Source organism: Acanthochromis polyacanthus, chromosome 7 (genome assembly GCF_021347895.1).
Source record: "Acanthochromis polyacanthus isolate Apoly-LR-REF ecotype Palm Island chromosome 7, KAUST_Apoly_ChrSc, whole genome shotgun sequence".
Classification (NCBI taxonomy): domain Eukaryota; kingdom Metazoa; phylum Chordata; class Actinopteri; family Pomacentridae; genus Acanthochromis; species Acanthochromis polyacanthus.
The window spans coordinates 40,923,233-40,946,922 of NC_067119.1; the positions used below are offsets into that span (position 1 = coordinate 40,923,233).

The 23,690-nt window shown below is 37.3% G+C and overlaps 3 protein-coding genes across 8 annotated transcripts in view; 2 read left to right on the forward strand and 1 right to left on the reverse strand.

The window, feature by feature from the left end:
- LOC110958787 (suppressor of cytokine signaling 1-like) overlaps positions 1 to 12,935 on the reverse strand; it is a 31,334-nt gene extending 18,399 nt beyond the window's left edge. Inside the window, exons 1-3 of one of the 6 annotated variants that reach the window (XM_022205486.2) lie at positions 12,784 to 12,935; positions 9,567 to 9,694; positions 2,068 to 2,138 (exon numbers count right to left, since the gene is read on the reverse strand). Coding sequence is in view for 1 of the 6 variants with exons in the window: in XM_051951384.1 (XP_051807344.1) it covers positions 2,068 to 2,138; positions 9,567 to 9,576 (81 nt within the window). In the remaining 5 variants the exon portion in view is untranslated. Of the gene's footprint in view, positions 1 to 2,067; positions 2,139 to 2,215; positions 2,338 to 9,566; positions 9,695 to 11,815; positions 11,937 to 12,622; positions 12,758 to 12,783 lie in introns of those variants that run through there. The other 5 variants (XM_022205483.2, XM_022205484.2, XM_051951383.1 and 2 more) reach the window with 5 other exon arrangements.
- LOC110957620 (protein FAM83G) overlaps positions 1 to 23,690 on the forward strand; it is a 216,228-nt gene that overhangs the window by 165,618 nt on the left and 26,920 nt on the right. The window lies entirely within an intron of this gene.
- LOC110958786 (protein kinase C beta type) overlaps positions 11,941 to 23,690 on the forward strand; it is a 42,377-nt gene continuing 30,627 nt past the window's right edge. Inside the window, exons 1-2 of the mRNA XM_051951374.1 lie at positions 11,941 to 12,253; positions 12,643 to 12,674. Of these exons, the coding sequence (XP_051807334.1) occupies positions 12,090 to 12,253; positions 12,643 to 12,674 (196 nt within the window). The 5' untranslated portion in view covers positions 11,941 to 12,089. The remainder of the gene's footprint in view (positions 12,254 to 12,642; positions 12,675 to 23,690) is intronic.

A 23,690-nucleotide genomic window follows, 5' to 3' on the forward strand; every position in this document is an offset into this window, starting at 1 on the left:
GTCCTACACTGCACATCCAACTTCACTTAAGTGACCCAAGTTTTAAAAAATAAAAGATATTGCAATTTTTTTTTTTACTCCAGCAAGCCTCACGTAGACGTCATGTAAAATATATATATTTTGACTTTCATTCCATATATTCTGAGTTTCATTCAATATGTTCCGAGTTTCATTCAATATATTCATATTTTCATTCCATATATTCAGAATTCTATATTATATATATTTCTAATTGCCTAAACAGCATGCCAAACATATATATATATATATATATATATATATACATACATACATATATATATATGGCCTTGCCATTAAACAGACCTACTTTAGCATTTATTTTACTCTAAATGCGACAATAATTTACTAAATAAACATTATACTGTATAGATGCAGAACATAAGCTGATTGGGAATAAACCAAGCGAGAAGTCGGGCCATTTCTTTAATAGACTTTTGTACAACCTGTTGTCTTTTTGCACATAAAGGAGTCGCCCCCTGCTGGCTGACAAACTATTACATTTGTCAACATAATTTTTGATCATTGATTAATTGGTTTAACAACTCTAAAACTTTTTATATGTGCATATTCTATAGTGTATTTAATTCTCTGTGACAGTGAACTGATTCTCTTTGGGTTGTGGACAAAACAAGACATGTGAGGACTGAAGGATGTGGAGTTTTGAGAGACTCTGATTGGCATTTTTCATCATTTTTATCAATTTTATCCAGGGAAATCATCAACAAATTATTTGAAAATGAAAATAGTGAATGAAATCAAGTCATTTTGATGCATTTCAGTTACAATTTAGGTGCGACAGTCACATAAAATGGCATTAACCCTCAAGCGACCAAGTGGGGTCATTTATGCCCCCAGTCATATAATTATATTTGCCGGTTTTATATCTTTTATCTGAAAAATGTTTCCTACCATGAATTTGTCAATCTACTTGTCCTACAGCTGCTCATAGTTTTTTGTAGAGATCGGCCAACTGGTGTGACAAGGATAATGGAAACTTGTCTGGGGTCACTTATGACCCCAGAAAGATGTATAGGTTTTTCACTATTGTAGGCCTTAGTTTTATTTATTTATTTCTACCTCTAATCGCTTCATTTCAGTGTTTTGCAGTGCACTATAGCTGGCAGACCTACATTTTTAGCCACAGCTGCCCTGGGGCAGACTGACTGGCTGCCAATCCACTCCTACAACCCCTCTGACCACCACCAACATGACACAGCATACACATTCATACACCAGTATAAGTGGCAGCACTGGAGGTACGGTGGGTAAAGTGTCTTGCATTGGACGAACGGCTCTGCCACCCGAGCCACAGCCGCCCCTAATCTAAATACTTCTCTGCATGTTACATTGCACACATACAGACAAGATGTTTGTGTAGATTTTGTTTTTATGTATTTTTGATTTACTATTGAAGAAACAAAAGGAATAAAGTTTCAAAAGAAGTGGCAGACAAAGCGTGTCTAAATAAATGTTATTGCGTTCTTACAATGCATCATATTGTTCATATGGTTTTACTTTAGCTCTGAGTCAAAAATGATTAAAATCCATGAATAATTACAGAAGGTTATTTTAGAATATCCATCTTAAAATGCAGTGGAGTGGAATAGGTAAGAAAGTACAAAAAAGGCACTAAAGTAGACATATTCCTGTGTAAAATATAGTGGGGTCATAAATGACCCCAGTCGGTCATTTTAGTCGCTACAATAGCTTGGTCGCTTGAGGGTTAAATGGGTTGACATGGTCCTTTAAAGCTATTTCAACTGGTTTAAAAAAAAGAATTATTGAATTGGTTCATGAACAAAACAAGACATTTTCTAAGAATATACAAACGAAATAACTAATGAATTGATCCATATATTTTTCAACAAATGAAAGTAATGAATGAAATCAAGTCATTTTGGTGCTTTATCAATATTTCAGTCATAATTTAGGTGCTAATCACACAAAATTGCATTGAACGGGTTGAACTGTTCCATTAAATTATGCAAAATCAGGAGGATAACTGCTTTTGTGGTGTGGAATAGCTAGACCAGATCTTGTTCTTACCTTCACCTCTGTGATCAGGTGACCGAAGCTGGTTAGGGGGATCCGCGTTTTCACCGAAGAAGTCGGCATTTCTGCAGATAATAACAACAAAAATGTTAATCTGTAAATCTTTCCCTAAAACGAACATTTACTCCTCTGTGATGCTTACTGTACGATGCAGGGAGGACAGATGAGTCAGTTATACAATAAGCCAGCGTGTGTATTTCCAGTTCCGGGAGTTCTGACGAGCAGCACATTCTGACCAATCAGATGCTTTCATTTAGAGCACCGACCAACAGGCTGCTGCCTTATGGGCGGGGCTTACAGGTGGTTACACAAACTGCAGATATCAGCATCAGGCATTCTTCAAATAGAGCTCAAGAGGGCGCAACACAACCGTTTATAAAGAGGTGAAGTTTAAGGAAAAAAAGCAAAGTAACATTAAAATTTAAAAAAAAAAAATTAGTGCTTCGCTTTAGGGCGTTTCCCTGAAATTTACTGGGAAATCCCCAGTATTTTCTAGAGAAAAGCTGGTGTCTAAAAGTTTAGGAAAGAAGCACAACAATTTGCACAAGTTGACAAATTGTTACACAATTGACTCAAGTAAAAGCTTCAAAATGCATTGACAACCTGTAATGTACAACTGAACATTTCTAGTTTTAGAGTATTAAAACAGCAAAATTTGAAATTTCCAAGTACTTTGCTCAAAGACTGTACTTTAGTACAGCTTAGAGGGACTTACATTATTCTTTTTTATTCTACTTCAGAATCAGCTTTAATGGCCAAGTATGCACACAACATATAAGGAATTTGGTTTTGGCTGTTGGTGTAACTCTAAGAATAAAAAACTATAGATAAATAAAATAATAAAGTATCTACAGATATTTACACGTCTCGAAAACAATTTGAAGAGTTCATTTGCAAAAACAGGTAACTCCGTTTTATGAATTTTCAGAAAACTATTTTTTTATTGTTTACTTGAGATAATAATAATAATAACACTAATTATTATTTTTTCTCTATTTTGTCATGTATTTTCCTACTGAGTCAAATCCACTCAACTTCAAATGAAGTGATATTATCTCAAGTAAACAATAAAATAAAAAGTTTTCTGAAAATTTATCAAAACAGACTTATCTGTTTTTGCAAATGAACTCTTCATTTACACTGCCTGTCCAAAAAATGTTGCAAGCAAATAGGTAAGAGCCTTGTATTGGATAATTACTGCAGTGATGGATATGCTTCAGCTGCAACAACTTATTTAATCCTAGCTGATGCAGTGAGGAGCTTCTCATTTCTTAAACAACCGTGTCAGAAGACATATATCCTGTGGTCGTAAAAAGGATGTTAATCTGTCTCAGAAAGGTGAAATTATTGACCTGCATCAAGCAAAGACAACAACTAAGGAGAAAATACACAAGTACTAGCTCTAAAAAATAACATTATTGTATATATCAGTGGTATTGCACAGATATTTGAAGAGAAATATTGAACAGCATATATCCTAGTGCATGTAGAAAAATAAATATTCCAAAAGCTTTTTAAAGGGAAAAATATTCATAATTAACAGAACGTGTTGATATTGTATCAAAGAGATGTATGACAGGTTTTTTACATATTTGTAAAATACAACAAACTGTTCATCATCTCAGAAGGATTCATTCAATTATTTAATATTTTTTAAATAATTCAGTAACAAGTTATTATTGTCCAGCATTTTGCAAACCAGGAAAGATTAGACAACATCTCCTCCATTTTTTAATTTTCTTCTACAACTTCTCTTCTTGTCATCTTATTCTTCATTGAATGACGGCATCAGTTTGTTCCATTGCTTCGTTAATCATAAATGCTGATTAAACTGGAAGACACTGAACCAGTTCACATCTTAACTTTGTAAAGCTCAAACCCACTGGAGGGGCGCTGCTCCTTATGAAGTTAATCATCTCACAATCCCTCACGTTGATCTTGTGACCCTTTAATAATCTGTTGCTTAATTGATAATGAAATCATTACTAGATTGAAGTTCTACCTATAAAAAAACATTAACTAATACAGGATATTGTCCACAGGAAAGTTCTTCTCACTTATGTTTCATTTAGCCATTAACATTCTTGTACTTTTACTTGAGTAGGATCTTAAATGCAGTATTTTTACTTGTAAATGGTGCATTTTTATACAGCGGCGTTGGACAGGTTTTCAGCAGTAAGGGTTTTTGTCTGAAAACTGATATATAAAATGAAATACTTCAGAAAGTCCAAAGTAGTGAATAAAGAAGGTGTTTCTCAGACTGGCAAAGCAACACGCCTGCAGGATTTGGTCATTTGTGCACAGAAAAGCAAAAAAGTCTTCAAGTATTTCTGATGACTTCTGAGCTGTGCAACAGATTAAAACATTCCCCTGCTCAGGTTCAGTTCAGGTGTAGTTTGTGAACCTGTGCAGCTCTGTTGAGGAGGACGTGTTTGTGTTCAAAACAACAACAGGACAGGTCCTCTCCAGCGCCGCCCCCATGTTTCCTCGGATGTCTGCACCCGGTTTATTGACCTTTTGCCCCAGTGACTGCTGGACTGTGTAACCCCATTACTCACTCGCCACAGCAACCGATATCTTGACCAAAACAGGCAGCTGCTCAGCTTGTCTCAGTCAATTTTATTCGTATGGCGTAAGATCTAAAATAACAGATTTGCCTCGAGGGTGCTACAAGCTCCAGCAGCGCCTTTCATCCTTCGACCCGCTTTTCCAGGTGGGTGACATGGCATACAACCTTTTCTTTTTGAGTCCTCGGTCTGTTGGTGCTGAAGTACGCTTTTCAGATCAAACCTCTGGCTGTCCAAACAGGCCTGAACACAGATCCTGTAACAGCTAAACAAGGTCGGAACTTGTCTGAGGGTTTTATCTTGCTCATCCCTGCCATTGTTTTTGGAGACTGGAGCCCTGTGATGGTTTGAAGATATTCTGCAAAATTTTAGATTTTCCAGATATTTTGGTGGATAGTTTGTCTGTATTTAAAATACATATACATACGCATGCATATATATATATATATATATATATATATATATATATTTGAATCTCAAAAATAGTTGAGAAATGACCGTGGCATGCTATTTCTTTAATGCTGCTTTCGCACAGACAGGTGAGGTGGAAGTGTTTTAAGTGCTGCACATAGATGGAAGGAAATCAGTGAGGCGCCTGTTATTCATCATGCATTAATCAAAGTGTGTTCTGTGTCACCAACTCAGATGTTTTGCACATGAATTCTTACATAATCGTCTGTGTGATACCAGATTAGACGCTTCATTAAATGCAGCCGTCACCGCTGATGTGAGTGGCTGCAGTTGTGGGCAGGTGATGAACCTTTTTAAGCTGGAACATCACAGGTTCAAGTATCTGAGAGAGACAGTGGTTTGTGTCGTTCACACGTAATCTCCCACACATAACGTGGCCGCTCCTGAGAGATTAAAGGAAGTGTTTAATCAAATGGAATCAAAGGGGACAGTTTAGCATCTGAATTAAAAATGGAGGTGTAGACCTTTTAATATACAAATGAACTGAATCTCTGTTTTTATTTCATGGAGATTAGTTTTTAAAAAGCACATAAAAACAGATATGAGAAAATATAAAAAAAGAACAAAAATAGAAACAAAAAGCTCTAACAAAAAAATAAGCAAAATGGCATATAAAATGATTTTTAAAAAAATACTGGTGAAACTAATTTACAGCAAACAAAATTAGCTATCAAATTGTACTTAAATTGTTTTTAATATTAATTCTAAAAATGTGAATTAGTTTAAGAAAAAATCTAAATAACACGTACAAAAAAAATACTTCTGGGAAATGAGAACATTGGGAAATGAGAATTGCTAGTAAAACATTAAAAAACATATAAATAAAAAATAGAAAAACAAACAAATAAAAATTAAAAACAAGATATTAATTTTTAAATAATTGGTAAAACAAATTTTATAGTAAACAAAATTTCTTATAAATGCTTATGCTTATAAATAGGGATATTTAACACTGATGTCTACTGTAAATGTTAAGTTTTCACAGTTGCTTTAGTTTAAATTAAAAATGCATCCATTAATTTTTAGCCACTGGGAGGCAGAGTATCTTCACACTAATTCTTAAACCCTCAAAGCTGCAAATATGTTGGAAAACTGCTCCTGTCTTAAATTCAATAAACATAAAACACCAGAATCCTGTTTGTAGCCACCTGTTGAACGTCTTAGAAATATTTAGGTACACAGCTGTTAACAAATGTCTACATACACTTGTAAATTATTGTTGCATTTTGAGTTTCCAGTGATTCTTAAAGCTCTTAATTTTCTATAAATGGACTTTAAGTCGCCACACTGGCTGCTAATCAAGTTCTGTACCGATTATAACAACATTTTATTTGATCCTTCCAATCTCTGAACCCTGTTTTTGAAACATGCAATAAGTGAACACATTACAAACTGAAGAAGTCTTTTAATAATAAGCAACAAGCAGCAGCGAAGTGAAAGAACGGCGAGTCTTTCAGGCTTGTTCATGACTCAAGGCTGCTCATTACAGCATTCATTATGTCTGTGTATGCAAGTTTCTGAGCTGTTGTTCCTGTCTCAGAAAGTTTCAGTTCATTACAGTATTCCTGTATTTCACAAGACAGAAGAGAAACTTGAGAAAAGTGAGAAAAAAAAAAAGCCAGCTGTTGATCATCTCAAGGCTGTTTTAGTTTATCTTGTTCCCACATTCAAGATTTGGGAAGCACCACTTCATAAAACAAATGAACATCACTACAAAACCAATAATTTGAAACATTTAACACTCAATATTGTGCAATAATGTGGTGCAATAAATATGTGTCTTTATACTTTTAGGTCATATTTTTCTACTTATGTTTATATTTTAGCCACAACATTAAAACCATGGTCAACTAAAGTGTACAACACTGATTTTTTTCATAATAATGCAATGTTTTCCTAGGAAACCTTGGGTCCTGGTGTTCATCTAAATGTTATTCCTCTGCTAAGGAACGCAATGGAGTTATGTGATCGATCTGTCTGTCTGTCTGTCTGTCTGTCTGTCTGTCTGTGGACAAATAGACAGATTTGGATGAAATTTTCAGGGAAGGTCAGAAATAACACAAGGACCACCTCATTAGATTTTGGCAGTGATGCGGCTTAAAGTCTGGATCCATGGATTTGTTAAAAATTTCTGTATCATTGCAAGATAGCAGCATGGCATCACTGTAACTATGATAACAAGTGAACACTACATCTGCTGCCTGTCGACACATGCATAACACACACCTGTGCTCAGTGCAAGGTCATTTTGTTTGTGGGTACATCTGTATTAAATGGCCACATTCTATAGTGCCATGATTTTTGCCACAGATTTTTTCAAGATTTCCGCCGTCGGAAATGACACAACAACTGAGCAGCCTTGGCGGAATACAGAGTGCTTTTTTTGTTTTTACATGTACCACCTACCTGCACATTGTTCCAGACCATGAACACTTCTTTTGGGTAACAACAGTCCCCCAGTAAGACAATGTGCCCCACTAAAACTCAAAAACTAACCAAGAACACCTCCAGGAACGCAACCAAGAGCTCAAGGCACTGACACAGCCCCCAAACTCCCTAAATCCCAATCCAGTGGATCATCAATGAGATGCTATGGAACAAGTCCAGTCTATTGAGGCCGAAGCCAAACCTTGAAACTCACGGGACCAAAAAGAGCTGCTAACTTCCTGATGCCACCACTAGAGATTCTGTATCTTTACCCCGATATGTCAGAACTGTTTTGGGTGCATGAAGAACACCTATACAAATGTTGCGCCGGTGGATTTAATGTTGTGGCTGGTCAGTGCAGGTTGTAGATATGAACATAAAATGGTAAAACTGAACAATTAAACTTTATTTCCCATTAAGTCACAGCAGCAGCAGTTTACAAAAGACAGAAAACAGTGGAAAGCACCACCTCTATAGCTCACATTTTAACACTTTAATTCACAAACAGCAGCAGAATGTTAACAGTCTCCAGGATGTTTCACAAGTATTTTATACCTGGATCCCCTGCTGCTTTGCTGGGAAGACTTCATTGACAACAGAATAAAAGGTCAACAAAATTACTGGGAGCTACAGCATGTCAGCCATGGATGAGCTTGCTGGGGGAGACCTGGTAAAAATGTACTAATAGGCCTCTACTAAACTCATTTTTTTCCATTCCAGAAACAAACTAAAGCTGAAATTATTAGTTGATTAATCAATTAGTCACTCAGCAATTCTGATGATTGATTCACTTCAATCTAATGTTTTAAACACTGAAGATAGTACGAAATAAATTTTACATTTATTTCAATGAAGGGGCTGCACAGTGGTTTGGTGGTTAGCATTTTTGCCTTGCAGCTAGAAGATGCCTGTTTCACGTCCTGGCCTTCCCGGGATCTTTCTATTTGGAATTTGCATGTTCTCCTTGTGCGGGTTTTCTCTGGGTTTCCCCAGCTTCCTCCCACAGTTTAAAAACATGCTGCGGTCAATTGGTGATTCTGAATTGTCCGTAGCTGTGAATATGAATGTGACTGTTTGTCTCTATGTGCAGCCCTGTGATGGACTGGCGACGTGTGCAGGGTGTCCTTTGCGTTTGTCCTACGTCATCTAGACTCCTGAGTTTTGTTGGTTTTTTTTCGTGTCAAAAACCCAAAATCAGAAAACAAAAACACATGAACAAAATACAAACTCTAATCATTTAGGTTCCATACCAAGACATAAGTTTTGACAGAGCTTTAGTGAAGTTCATTTTGCAATTAATAAATGTAAATAAACTGAGGAAACACATGCTTTTGGGGACCACTGAGATCCAGTCTTACTGTTCGTAGTATTGCTTCAGACTACAAAATGTTGTCCAATAAGATGATCACTGTCATATTTGCTGGTTATTTTTATTCTTGCTGAGAAACATGACAGACAACATGCTAGCTTCTCTCACTGATTTTCTAAAGATCATTCACTGAAAACAAGAATACACATGGACTATAGAATGACTTTGGTTTTAAAAAGCACAAAAAGAAAAGAAAAACTGTGAATATGTATCTTTATTATTTTTATTTTTAGTTCTAACAGCATATTTCTCTTAGGGCTGTCTATTTAGCACTGATATCATGTTGACAACCAAAAAAAGAACAATTTAACCAAACTAAGGCAAGGCATTACACAGCAGGTACATCAAAGATAATATTTAAAATTGTGCTTTTTAGAGTAAACTACGGCTAAAGGACCCCTCTGGTGATCATTTTTTCCTTGTTAATGTGTCCATGTGGTGTTTTTATGAGTGGGAAGACTCATGGCTGAGGAATATGGGACAATTGGGAAGGAAACATTTCTAAATCTGTTACTCTGATACACCAGGATGAGTTTTTTGATGGGTTTAATCAATGACTAGAGAGGGACTTCAGATTTAAAACAACAACAATATAAATTTGAAAAAGGCTCCAAGGAATTTCCAACAAGCAAGACTGAAACAACACAATGTTTTGTTACCTTTATTCATGACTCCATGCAGCTCATCACGGTTTGTATTGTGCCGATGTGTAGAAGTTGTTCTCTTTGACTGAACATTCAATTAGTTGATGTTGCTTGACTGAAGAAGAACAACGCTGAGAAAGAACCTGAGAAAAGTGAGAAAAATAAACATTTCTGACTATTGCTAGACATCTCACAACTGCAACTACAAAAAAGTATTTGCCGCCCTAAGAGAAATCTTCTATTTTGAATGTTTCTCAAACTTAAATGTTCCGAATCATCAAATGAATAGTGGTATTTATTGAATATTAGACAGAGACAACCCACAAAACTCAAAAGTGTTAGCTTTACACCAGATGTAATGGACCCATGTCCTCCTAAAGGTTACACCTGTGAATCATCAGTCCACAGGATGTTTTCCCAATAGTCTTGGAGCTCATCCTGATATTTTTTTGGAAACACCTGATGAACCTTTATGTTCTTTTTGGTCAGTAGTGATTTCATCCTTGCAACTTTCTCATGGATCCATTTTCTCCCAGAGTCTTTCTTATTGTGGAATCATGTAGAAGGACCTTAACTGAGGCCAGTGAGGTCTGCAGATCTTTAGATGTCCTCTGGGTTCCTCTGTGACCTCCTGGATCAGATGTTGACGCTCTTGGAGAAATACTGGTCGTTGGTCCACTCCTGGGAAGGTTCACCACTGTTCCATGTTTCTCCATTTGTGGACAATGTCTCTCACTGTGGTTCTCTGGAGTCTCAGAGCCTCAGCAATGGCTTTGTAACTCTCCAGACTGATGAACGTCAATGACTTTGTTTCTCATCTGTTCTTGAATCTCTTTAGAAAGTGGCATTATGTGCTGCTTTTCTAGACCCTTTAGCTACTTCAGAATGCCAGACAGGTTCTATTTAGTGATTTTTAGATTCAACAAGCTTGGTAGTAATCACATGCGAGTGTGGATGGTGAAACTGAATCCACCTGCTGAGGGAATTTGGTAGATTGGAGCTAAGGGAGCAATTACTTTTTCACATCGGACAAGATGGGCTGGGCAGTGTTATCTTGGGTTATCGTTGTCTTATATTAAAATTAATTTCTTGATTGGAAACATTCAAGTGTGACTAATATGCAAGACTGAAGATTTTTGTAAGGGGGGGGGGGGGGTTGGGGCAAATACTTTTCACAGCACTGTATGTTGGTACCACACTGAGGACCCCTCTTCAGAATCGGGATGTTCCAGTTCCAGTCCATTTGTTGATTAAAATATTAAATCAATGACCACAGATGGACTTGAGGTGAAATAAGTTACAGCCATGGCCATAAGTTTGGACACAAGTACCATGACGCTTGTGAATCTTAGAAAATACCACAAAATTGTCACTTACAATACAGTACACAACTCCTGAGAACTATATTAAGTTTCATATTTAAAAAAAACATCAAAAGAGTTTGGTGTCATTTTGTTATTCTTACCAAATTCGGTTGTGAAAGTACTGCATTTTTTTTGTTATTTTCTTCTAATATTATGTTTTGGGAACAAAGTTGTTCCAATTGTTGGAATTTATTGATAATATTATATCCCTTGTTGATTTGTTGACTAATTATACTGGTGCTGTCAAAAAATATTAGTTATGTTCTGTAATAGACATCAAAACAGACATAAGTCATGCTGTGTCCAAACTTATGGCCATGGCTGTATATAACCAAACAAAAGATTTCTGGTTTAGAAAAAAGTCTTGTGGTGGAAATCTTCAAGTGGTCGTCAGAACAACTGATAAAGGACCTACTTCATTAATCAGATGACCAAAACTACCTGCTCCTCGGGGCAAAACCTCGGCTTTGTTAGATTAGTGTTTCAGCCCAATGTGGGTGGGTTTGGTAGTCAGACTACTGAAGGTATGACGGACATGTGGTTTGATTCAAGTTGCTGTTGACACGCGAGGAAAGCTTCAGACGTGTGACAGACATAAACATCTGTATGCACGGGTATGGAGGAGAGAGAGACAGACAGATAAACAGACAGACAAATAGAGATATACAGAGACCGATAGAGATATAGAGAGAGACAGACAGATAGAGATATATAGACAGACAGACAACTAGGTAGAGATATACAGATAGACAGAGAGACAGAGACAGAAAGACGGACTATTAATGAGAGATGGACAGACAGACTGAGACAGAGACAGACAGCGAAAAACAGAAAGACAGAAAGAGACAGACATATAGAGATAGATAGACAGACAGACAGACAGATTTGTCACCGGCACACCAGTGAGAAGAAGGAAGGAGGCACCCGACACAGGGACCCGCCGGAGGAAGCAGCAGCAGCTCCAGTTGGACGGAGACCCACAAAAACACTGGTGGCACGAGAGACACCGAGGCGGGCAGCGGGGCGGAGAGGAGGAGGAGGAGGAAGAGGAGGAGGAGGCACCTGCACTGCCACTCGTTCTCCCCCGCCGCCTCCGTCGGCTCTCCCTCCCTCTCTCTCTCTTCGCTCTCCTCACCCCTTGTTCCTCTCACACCGCCGCCGCTTCCTCGTTAAGATGGCTGACCCCAGCAGCGACGGAGAGGTACCGGAGAGCGCGCGCGGCTTCGCCCGTCAGGGAGCCCTCCGCCAGAAGAACGTGCACGAGGTGAAGAACCACAAGTTCATCGCGCGCTTCTTCAAGCAGCCGACCTTCTGCAGCCACTGCACGGACTTCATCTGGTGAGTGGCGGGACACAGGTGATCCACTTGCTGCTGCCGCTGCGGCTCCGCTCTGCAGTGCTCCGTTCATTGTCGCTGTCATGAGGCGGTGCGCCATCCCCCCCACCCCCCACCTCCCGGTTCTCTGTCCTCCACGATGCGACAGAACCGCGGGGCCCGGCGGCGGCAGCGGCAGCGGCGGCGTGATGCGGTGTCGGCGTTTACTGCATCGACACCCATCTGCGGTGGAGGAATGCTGCTGGGCCCCGCTGTTGTTGCTGCTGCAGCTGTGTGTGTTGAGGTGTGTGTTTGTGTGTGTGTTGATGTGTGTGCGACTGGACATATCTGCATGTGTGCGTCATTGTCTCCTGAATTCCACAAATTTCTCACCGCCGTCTCTCCGTCCACAGGGGCTTCGGGAAGCAGGGATTCCAGTGCCAAGGTAGGAGCCCATTCACAAATCCCTCCGCTGCATATGGCCGTGGGTGTGTGGTCGGATGTTCTGAGTGTGTGCTGCGTTCGGGGCCGCAGGTCTGCACACTGTTACTGACCTGTTGGCTGCTGCGCTGACGGAGTGTTGCTGCTGGCAGGCAGGTGTCAAACTCAGAGCAGGTGCTTGCCAACAGTGATAAATGAGAGTGAGAAGAGATGTAAGAGAAGAGTGGTGAAAGCTGAGATGTCTGGTGCTTTTGGCTGAAGGAGACTCCAGGAAGTTTGGGTTTCTGGAGATGTAAAATGGTGGGTTTGGGTGCTGCTGCTGGTGGGCGTCTGGTCACGGACCTCTGCACACAGTGGTTTAACAGACTCGTGTATATTCTGTTGGTTTTATTTCTATGTTATACTTTGTGTATTTTTTAAAATCAGATTTCACTTTATTTTTATATTGTTTGATTTTATTTTATCTTTCACTTTATTTTTTATTGCATTTCTTATTTAATTGAAATTTAGATTTCATTTAATTTTAGCTTATTTTACTTCATTTTTATTTTGTCCACTTTATTTTAGATAATTTCATATTTTTGTTTTAATTAAATGTTTATTTTGTCATATTTCACTTTATTTGTATTTTATTTTATCTTTGTTTATTTGATCTTATTTCACTTAATTTTTATATAACTTTTTATCTTATTTATATTTTATTTCTTCCATATTTTCATATTATTTTATCATGCTACACTCCATTTTTATTGTATTTTTTTTACTTTTCCGTATTTATTTATTCTTTATTTGATTCTAATTCACTTTATACCCCAATATTCTGTGTCCTTCAATCACATCAAACTGCTACTCCCAGTTTCACTTCTTCTTCTGTAGTGCAGGTCATCTGGCTGCAGTCATGTGAGGTTCAGTTTCTATTTCTATTTATTAGCCGTAAAAAGCTAAAGTCCCCTCCGTCAGTCTCTGGTGGTGTTAGAGGAAATGCATTAGGAGTAGAGAAAATCAACGCTGTGTGTGTGAGCTGGCACACTTGCATGCACACTATGTAGAAAAACACAACCAGCCTATCAGAGCCTTGCAGAGGTAGAGCTGTGGTCAGATCCGGTTTCGTGGTGAGTTTCCACCAGTTAACTGAAAACAGAAGACAGTTAAATGTATAAAAAGCTTCTTACACAGCAAACTATAAATATAGCATATAATGTGGCACACTAATATATTGTTTTCCAAAGCAAACATTTTGAAATTGATTGATTTGCAGGTCAAAAGACTTGGAGGAAACATCCAATTGCATTTATTCTGACAGCTGCAGTTCAATATTCGCTGTGTAACAGTTTAAAATAATGTGAAGCAGCATTGGCACATGAGAGTTGTAAAGTTATTGACACACTTGCTAATTGCATTGTTTCAAATTTCAAGTTTGATCATTATTCAGAATTATTTAAACACTTTTTTAAACACTTTTTTCGTGAGCATTCACTAAAATTGAAAAAAAGAAAAATGAAATTCTGGCTAACTTGAAATAAATTTATAAAAGAAAAAAATCAATCTAGTGACAAAACCAAAAAGTTTTGATGATTTGAGTCATTTTTCAAAGCAAAAATTTAACTGTTTCAGGTTTCTAAATGTAAAAAAAGACATGCAACTTCTCTTGGTTTTTCTTTAATATTGTATGGAATATTTTTGGGCTAAAGTAAAAAATCAAGACATTTGATAAAAATGAAACTGTGATGGGCACTCCTCAAAGCTTTTCTAATGTTTTAGACATCAGCAAAAAAAAACAAACCGTCACAGTTTCAGGTGAAAGCATCACATATAAATATGTGAATGACAAAAAACAACATAATGGAGCCTTTTCAAATGCAATACATTTCAAAATATACTCTTTATTGTGGCATTGAGTGGCAGTTCTTTTCACTGTTGATCCATTACACTATGTCCCAAAAGTTTGTTCTCCCCAGAAACAATATGCAATATAGTCAATTTATTAAACAACCAGTATTTCCCCACTTTCACTTTGACCTTGGCGCTGCACAGTGGCTTATAGTGGTTAGCACTTTCGCCTTGCAGCAAGAAGATCCCTGGTTCAAATCCTGGGGTGGGCCTGGGATCTTTCTGCATGGAGTTTGCATGTTCTCCCTGTGGATGCGTGGGTTTTCTCTGGGTACTCCGGCTTCCTCCCACAGTCCAAGAATATGCTGAGGTGAATTGGTTACTCTAAATTGTCCGTAGGTGTGAATGTGAGTGTGCTTGTTTGTCTGTATATGTAGCCCTGTGACAGACTGGCGACCTGTCCAGGGTGTCCCCTGCCTTCGCCCGAGTCAGCTGGGATAGGCTCCAGCACCCCCCGTGACCCTAGTGAGGATAAAGCGGTGTATAGAGGATGGATGGATGGACTTTGACCTTGACTTTCAGGCATGGATTCTTGAGAGTGGATGGGTCTATTTGTTCTATTTTCCCCTACTCCCACACAGCCCTAGAGTTGAGCTGTTTCATAGTGGTCAGTGGTGGACTGGTAGAGATGCAACTGGTCAGGATTCTCCAACAGTTCTCAACTGGACTGAGGTCATTTCAGTTTGGTGGCCGTTTCTTCTTACGCAGAAGCCACCATCTTGCATAAATACCTCTGTTAAACATTTTCTGTTCAGTCACAGGCCCCGATTTTTTTTCCTACTTACCAACACTGGAAGTAGTACCTTTTCTAGAGTGTTGTTAATATAATTTTGTGCAATAACAGTGGTACTACAAGGCATAACATGCTGCTCTTAGAGACCTGAAGTGGACTTAGTCCCCCAAAAACTATACTATAGGCACTGAATTTCACGTACTCAGAAGATGGTACTTTTTCACCATCCTGTCTAGATGGGGTTGTTTTGGCTGTTGGGTGTCAGATATATGTAGAGAGAGCATTCATCAGATAAAATCCAGTTCTCCCAGTCTTTTGGATTCAGAGTTATGTATTTTTTTGTGAAAGCCAGTCTCTTTTCCTTTTGCAGTTTGGTGAGTTGTGGGGTAGCTGCCTGTTGTAAGCTTTTAGCCCCAGTGTTTCTGTTAAAAAATGACACAAAGTGCTCTTAGAAACATCTACTCCAAGATTTTTCAGCCTCTGACTGAGTCGCCAGCATCACTGGTGTCCTTCACCCTCGGTATTTCTCATCAGATTCTTGACTCTTGCAGTTAGGTCAGATGGATGTCCTAACTGAGCAAGGCAAGTCTTTGAAGGATCCTCCTTTGTTGTACCTTTGCCACCACTTCTGCACCCAGTGGATACTTCTGCCAAGGGCTTGAGCTCTGTCCTGCTGAAGACTTTTTCCTGCGTTTCAAAGAGCAATGGCCTATGCACGAATCTCAGACTAGAAGAGTAGCTTTTCCACCCTTTATCTTGGCCAAGGTAACAACACTTCCAAAATTTGGTTGAGTGTAATGCGTTTTGGTCAAGCAACAAATTTATATGCTGGGACCTGACAGTTTGACCAGACAAACAACCAAACAGTACTTGACTGACCAGGTGTAAGCCATTTTGATGACAAGCAATCAACATGCTGTCCAGTGGGGAGAACAAACTTTCAGAACACATTCAAGTTTAATGAGCTGCCATCACAGTGAGAAACTACTGAAAACGATAATTGATTATTAGACTAGTTGGAAATTAGTTTAAAAGTTGGTGATGTTGTTTAATAATTGCAGGTAGAAATGTTGTTCATAGTGGTTCAACTATAGATCTTATGTTTGATGCAACGCTAGTAACTGGAAATAATCTGACCTGTATTGACATTTGTAGAAAGAACAACAAATTGTGGAAAGAAAAATCACAGATGAATTAAAGTGAATCACAGCTCGCAACATTACTTTAAATTTAAATCAAAACATGGAACAACATTTAACATCTGTTTAAATTGCACCTTCTTGATGTGGCAGGTAGAAAACAAAAACAAAACCAGTGAATTCTTTCTAGTGGAATAATTGAACCGAATTAAACAATTGGGTGGAGAGATTAGTATACTAAGAAGATTTCCCACCATGAGTTTGTGCGTTTTGAGGATTTTTCCTACAGTATGTTTATTTTCAAGTTTGGAAACAGCCAGTGACGAAAGAGTTTCAAGTTTAGTGGCTGTTATTAGCTGTTCTGCTGAGGTTTTGCTCACTGACATCCTTCAATTTTCAGAGTTTGTCATGCACAGTAAAGAAACATGTATTCCTGTAGCATGAAGTTCTTTCTTTGTTAACCACAATGGATGTCAAACAATATACATCTAAGTACAAAAGGAATATAAAAAGATAAATAGAAATAAAATTTAATTTAAAAAAACAGAAAAAGAAATAAAATATTGAAAATAAAAAAAAAAGATTTTGATGACTTTATTTCAACTTGTAAATAAAATAAAATAAATCAAAAATAGATAAAGGCAATGGACTGTACAAAATGTGTAAATATTGTAATATTTATAATAACCTAGAAATAAGCATAACTCTGCATTATAAGTTACAGATCAGAGAATATTGAACTGAACAAGGTGGTATTTTATGATTAAAAAAAGTTGTCAAGATCTAGAGATTATTATAAATTTACATTAATTTCCACATCTGTGCAGTAATCCTGATCCCCTGAACAACTATTAAGGAGGAAAGATAATTTATCCCCCTGCCTTATAAATGTATTAAATTGATACATAAAAATACATAGGAGTTGTGGCAGTGTATCAACAATTTGCACATTCTGTCACTTTTGTATATTCTGGAAATTTTTTCAACGTTATATTTTATATATTTTTTTAATCTTTTTTCACTTTATTGTATTTTATATTTTTATTTATTTAATATTTTATTTTACTTTCACTTTATACCCTAATATTCTGTGTTGTGTTATTGTTTACCCCTTTATTGACTATCGGTGCTGCTTTAACAACTTAATTTCTCTCCAGGTGATTAATAAAGTCACATAAGTCCAACAATCGGGTTCCACCAAACCAAACAATGTCATACTGAACCTGCTGATTGACTTTATATTGCGCAATGTTCAGTGTCTTCTTTGTAGTTTTTACACTTTGCAGAGTCATTCACGGGCCGTAAGTTTGGCACCTCTAATTTAAACCCTCTTTCAATGGTGTAAGTTAGAACTCATTGATTATGAGATCCTCTCCATTTGAATGTTTGTTGCCTAAACGCATTTATGTGGTGCCTAAAGAGTCGTGGAGGTCGAATGTGACTGCAGATGAACACGGCGTGCAGAATCACACACACAAACTCAGCAGCAACTGTCCTGTTGGCTGGTAGGAATGTCAGATATGTGGTGTAGACTTGTTCTGACGTGTCTGGACAAGTGTGTTTCAGCAAAAGATGCTCTTTTGTTAGTGTGTAAGTGTGACAAAGGTGCCTGCTGAGATTCGTGGGTGTGTTTGGATACCTGTTCGACAGGTATTTTAAAGACGTTCTATTTTTTTTCCCTGTCCTGCCTTTCAGCTTGTCATTTTTTATTGGCATTCATTTGTATGTCTCCGCACACCTGAGTGCACTGACGGCAAAAAAAAACAAAGAAAAAAGAGGAAGCTGCTCTCGTTTCCTGCTAAAGAGAGATCCAGATGTCTGATCGGAGTGTTTTAGGGTCAATTTCCTTCTCTGTTGTCGTATCTGATGGTTTGAGTCAAAAGTTTCACAACTACCGAACGCATTAACGTAACTTTTAGGTTTAAATGCAGGAAATGGTTAGAAAATTATCATCTGATGGGCGCTCCTCACTGGTTTTCTCATAGAGAATTCACTAAAAAGTAAAAAAAAATCAGTGAGTTAAATTTATGAAAAATCAGTAGAAGTGCAACAATCAGTCAATTAATTGCTTAGTTGATAGACAAAATCGTCTGTTTTTGATGAATTAGTCATTTTTCAAAATTACAAAAATTTAGCAGTTTCAGCTTAAATGTAAGAAGCTTTCTTGGGTTTTCCATTATATTGAACAGAATATTTTTGAGTTAATGTGAAGAAAACAAAGCATTTGATTAAAAAAAATCCATCAATCATACATAAAAAAACTGCAAAAATTACCCAGAACTGTCAGTTGCAGCCCTAAAATGTGGCCAACTTTACCAAATATATTGCAATCTAATAATAATATTAAGTTTTTAATTTGAATTTAATCTAAATTACATGCATTTTGATATTTATATTTGTACTTTGATGTCTTCCGCTATGATTTCACTGAGGTCTTTTGATTATTGTGCTGTATGTTATGGATCAACTCATATAAAACGGTAAAAAGCAGCTTGTCTGTAATATTCTACAGGTTTTCTTCCTCTTAATTTCCCCAAATCAGTTAATAGGATTATGTGAAGAGGTCAAAAGGCATAACCAAGCCGTCACTGATTGAGTCAAAGTTTCACAAGTAAACACATGAATGCAAAGTTTGAATGCAGGAAGTGGTTTTAAAATGATCTTTAGTATCCTGTAAATGCTGAAAAAATGCATGTAAAGTAGTAATTCAGTTTCCATAACGGTGCTTTTCTACAGCCGACATCTTAACTTGCAGAAAAAGCCCAGGTGCTGCAGTGTGATGGCTTCACTTTGTTCACGCATCCCTGTAAGGCACGACGGCCGACATCGAGCCGGCACATATAATAATAATAATGTACCCAGAAATAGCAGCAGCTAAATGGAACCGAGCCATTGCTAATTTCATTATTTACGTCTGTGATTTTCCCACTGCTGAAACATCTCCAGAGAAAAAGGCCGGTTGCTCATAGGGTTAAAGGATCGGGCTACTTCCTGGGTCGGTTTTCTGAGGAATAACCTCCTTAAAACAGTTTTAATTTTTGACAGTTTAGTTAATGTTTGTGCGATACTTCTGTCTCCTAACACTGACACAGAAAATGTTCTTCTAAGATGCATTTGCATGTTGAATTTTTTGCACAAAGTTGCATGTGATGTTGCACACAATCTTTTTTTTTTTTTTTTTTTTCGGAAAATGCAAGTCGGGCTGCACAGTGGCTTATAGTGGTTAGCACTTTCGCCTTGCAGCAAGAAGATCCCTGGTTTGCAACCGGCTTTCCTGAGGTCTTTCTGCTTGGAGTTTACATGTTCTCCCTGTGCATGTGTGGGTTTTCTCCGGGTACTCCGGCTTCCTCCGACAGTCCAAAAATACGCAAAGGTTAATTGATAACTCTAAATTGTCCGTAGGTGGGAATGTGAGAGTGATTGTTTGTCTGTATGTGTAGCCCTGTGACAGACTGTCGACCTGTCCAGGGTGTCCCCTGCCTTCGCCCGAGTCAGCTGGGATAGGCTCCAGCACCCCGCCACCCTAGTGAGGATCAAGCAGTCTGTAGATAATGGATGGATGGAAATGCAAGTCTTTCGCTTGGTAAAAAATAAAAAAAAGTTGCTTGAGAAGTGGAAAACGCATTGAATTATCATTCAACAACCTGAAAAGACCAAAACTAATTGACTTTAAAATTCAGAGCTTCCAATGTGGATCAATCTGCCTGAAAATTGTCCAACAAACACAAATGTACTTTATATTTTTTAGCAGTAATTAGTAGACAAACTCATTGTTTGGGTCTTTTCACGACATTTAATGACAATAATAAAAATGTAGAGTAACACCAGATTTAAAGGAATATTTCTTCAAAAAATGCAAAAAAATTAATTTGAATACCAATGACACTGTGTTCTGAATGTAGCTGTAAAGAAAAGACCGTTTTGAAGTTTACTATGTACTCAATAACAGTTATTGCCAGTATTTTATTTTCATGCATAATATTACTTTGCTATTTTATATAAATGTCCATTTTGATGTCTACCTTTCCCCCTGTGATTGTTGTGGAAATCAGGAAGTTGTGAACGACAGAAGCTCAAAATATAAAGCAACTTTTTCTGGGAACAAGACTCGGGCAGATTGGATCGCCATCTGAGAGTCGATCTGTAGAGGAAGCGGCATGAGCTACTCTGTCAGATGTAGTTTATAAGCACAGCTCATTCATGTGTATTTTTGTACGTGGGTTATAGATAGTTGTGTAACTCATAGATATATACTGCAAAAGCCTCGTTGGCTGCTGCTGTTTGTTGCATCGATGCACCGACAGCAGGTCTGCACACAATTAAAATGATCACAACTCGCCAAATTCTGCACAGATTTTCAGTTGTTTGGTTTCTTCCAAACGCCAGATTTTGTATTTGTGATACAGGATGGTTGGTAAATTAAAAATGCAGGTTTTCATACTTTACCTTCTGCAGACAGAAACAGTAATATTTCTGTAATTTTGCATTTAAGATGCTAGTAACCTAGAATTTTCTAGTGAAAATGTTTTCATGTTGACTAAAAGAGAATTTTTTTAATATATTTTTGTTATGCTTCACGGTGCAGTTTTTAAATGACATTTCTGGTCAAATATTCTCCTTATTTAGACTTTCAAATCACACATTATTTACAAAAATTATGCTCTTTATTTGTCAGCAGCACTGTGCATTTTTGTTGAACTGAAAGTAAAATGGAAATGAATAGTTTTTTCTTAACCTGATCACAACATAAGACATGAACCAGTTGCAGCATGATTGGTGAAATTCAACAAATTTGGAAAAGTTACATGTCCTAAGGTAAATTCTCATGAGAAATGTTATTTTCTGTCATTTCTTTCATCACAATGTCTAAAAGCAGCACATACGTTTGGTGTTTTCTGCTTCTTCAACTGAAATGCGGTGGCAGCAGAAATGAATCTCACAGGCTGGTTAAGATCTCTGAGCGTACATTTCTACGGCTGTTACCAAACTGTTCACTTACTCGAGGGGAAAACAAAGGAATAAGTTGCTTTTAAAGATGCTTTTTAAATGAGGCATGAGTTTTGATAGGTGGGAAGAAAATGCAACTGTCTTCTGTTTGGTAAAAGTTAAGAAAGTTGCACAAGAAAGGAAAAACATATTTTGAATAGCTAATAGCTGTGTGACATGAGATTCAGTGTTGTAAAAAAGATTTCTGTCTGCAACTAAAGCTAGTTTGTTTGACAATTGAAAAAATGTATCTATCACAGACAGAAGTGGCAAATAGTAACAACATGTGATCATTATAGGTTAAATTACTTAATGAAATAAAAACGGCAAACAACGACATTTTAAAAAGCTGACCTAGCAAATATCTGGCATTACTGATTGGTTTTCATTAAATTTTATGATTTTTTTTTTTTTTTATAGTTTTCTATTTTTGCATTTGTCATTGTAATGGCAGCGTCTGGTCCAAAATATGCAATCATGAGCTGAAACCTGCAAAAATTGCCTGTTTACTTCTAGATCCTACAGGTTTACCTCAACTATAACAGACCTTTTTCTTGGTTTTACATGAACTCTGTGGACTTATGAAGACCTTAAAAGTAGGTTGAATCTTCTATCTACAAAGAAAGCAGTTTAGTTCAACTGCTTTTATTGTTGTTTTATTAATCTGTTCACTGTTTACCTCATAAATTCACAGACAGAAGTAAAGTGGAAAGTTGTAACTACATGTTGTCAGTAATGGTATAAAATAGTTAGTTAATAAAAGAAATGGGAAACAGCAAATAATCAGATTTAAAACAGCGTATATCTGGCGGTATTGATTAGTTTTCCTTAGATTTTGTGTTGTTGTTTTTTTTTTTTTTTTTTACTGATATATATTTTGAATTTGTCATTGTAGTAGTTGTGTTTGTTTAAAAAAATGCTGTCTTGAGCTCGAATAAAGCAAGTTTAAAGCATGAAGTGTAATTTGAAAGCCAGTGGCATCCATTAGGCGTAAGTAAACCGCTTCAGACTGCAGACACCTCATTTGCTCGTAGCTCAGATGAACAAATCTTGATTTCGTGACACGGATGTGTGAACATGCATCTCGTAATACTGATGTTTAGTGGGTGTAACGTTTATCACGGTCATTGTATTGTTAATTAGCACTAAACATAATGTCAGCTGGCGCTGAAGGGATTGTCAGTCAGTTTTTTTTCATGTATTTCAGCCATTAACCAACATGTAGAACAGATTTTTACCTGAAGGTGCATGAGACATCAGGAGATGTTCATGTTTGCACCATATTTCATCCAGATATTATGATGTGGCCTCAGAAGAATAGCACAGTGCAAACTGAACTGACAGTCCCTGTTTAATTATTCAGTGTGTTCTTATTGGTTTGTTTCAGGTGCATCATTACTGGCTGATATTCGCTCTTATGACTCCACCAAAGAGCAACCAGAGCGAAATGTGTTTTTTGTCTGTGATTTCTTCTGATCTGGTCTCACTGGTGTCTATTGGCAGCTGATAGAATCTGCTTCTCGTAGTTTTATCGGTAGAGACTCGGTTTATGCTGCTGTATGTTTGGGTTTTGTAGCACTATTCACAGTGATGCCACCAGGAATGAGTTTCTATGTTTATTAAAAAAGCTGGTTCTATGTCTGAGTTGATTCTTTAAAGGGTGTTATGGATGAAAGAGAGGGTTTTGCCACCAAAGGTTCCAATCTGCCTGAACTGCAAATTGTAATTTTGTATAACTGTAAATTTTAAATAAATTCTACCTTGTTGTAGAATTAAATAACTGTATCACTCAGTTCCAGATACCCGTGACTAAATGTTTTTTGTAGATAAACTGTGGTCTATAAGTTGCAATGAAATTGATTTTTTTTTCTTAAGGAATTTCAGGTTGTTCATAATATTTTGTCAAAACGTACAGTGGGTACGGAAAGTATTCAGACCCCTTGAAATTTTTCACTCTCTGTCATTGCAGCCATTTGCCAAAATCAAAAAAGTTCATTTTATTTCTCATTAATGTACACTCAGCACCCCATCTTGACAGAAAAAAACAGAAATGTAGAAATTTTTACAAATTTATTAAAAAAGAAAAACTGAAATATCACATGGTCAGAAGTATTCAGACCCTTTGCAGTGACATTCATATTTAACTCACATGCTGTTCATTTCTTCTGATCCTCCTCGAGATGGTTCTGCTTCTTTATTGGAGTCCAGCTGTGTTTAATTAAACTGATTGGACTTGATTAGGAAAGGCACACACCTGTCTATATAAGACCTT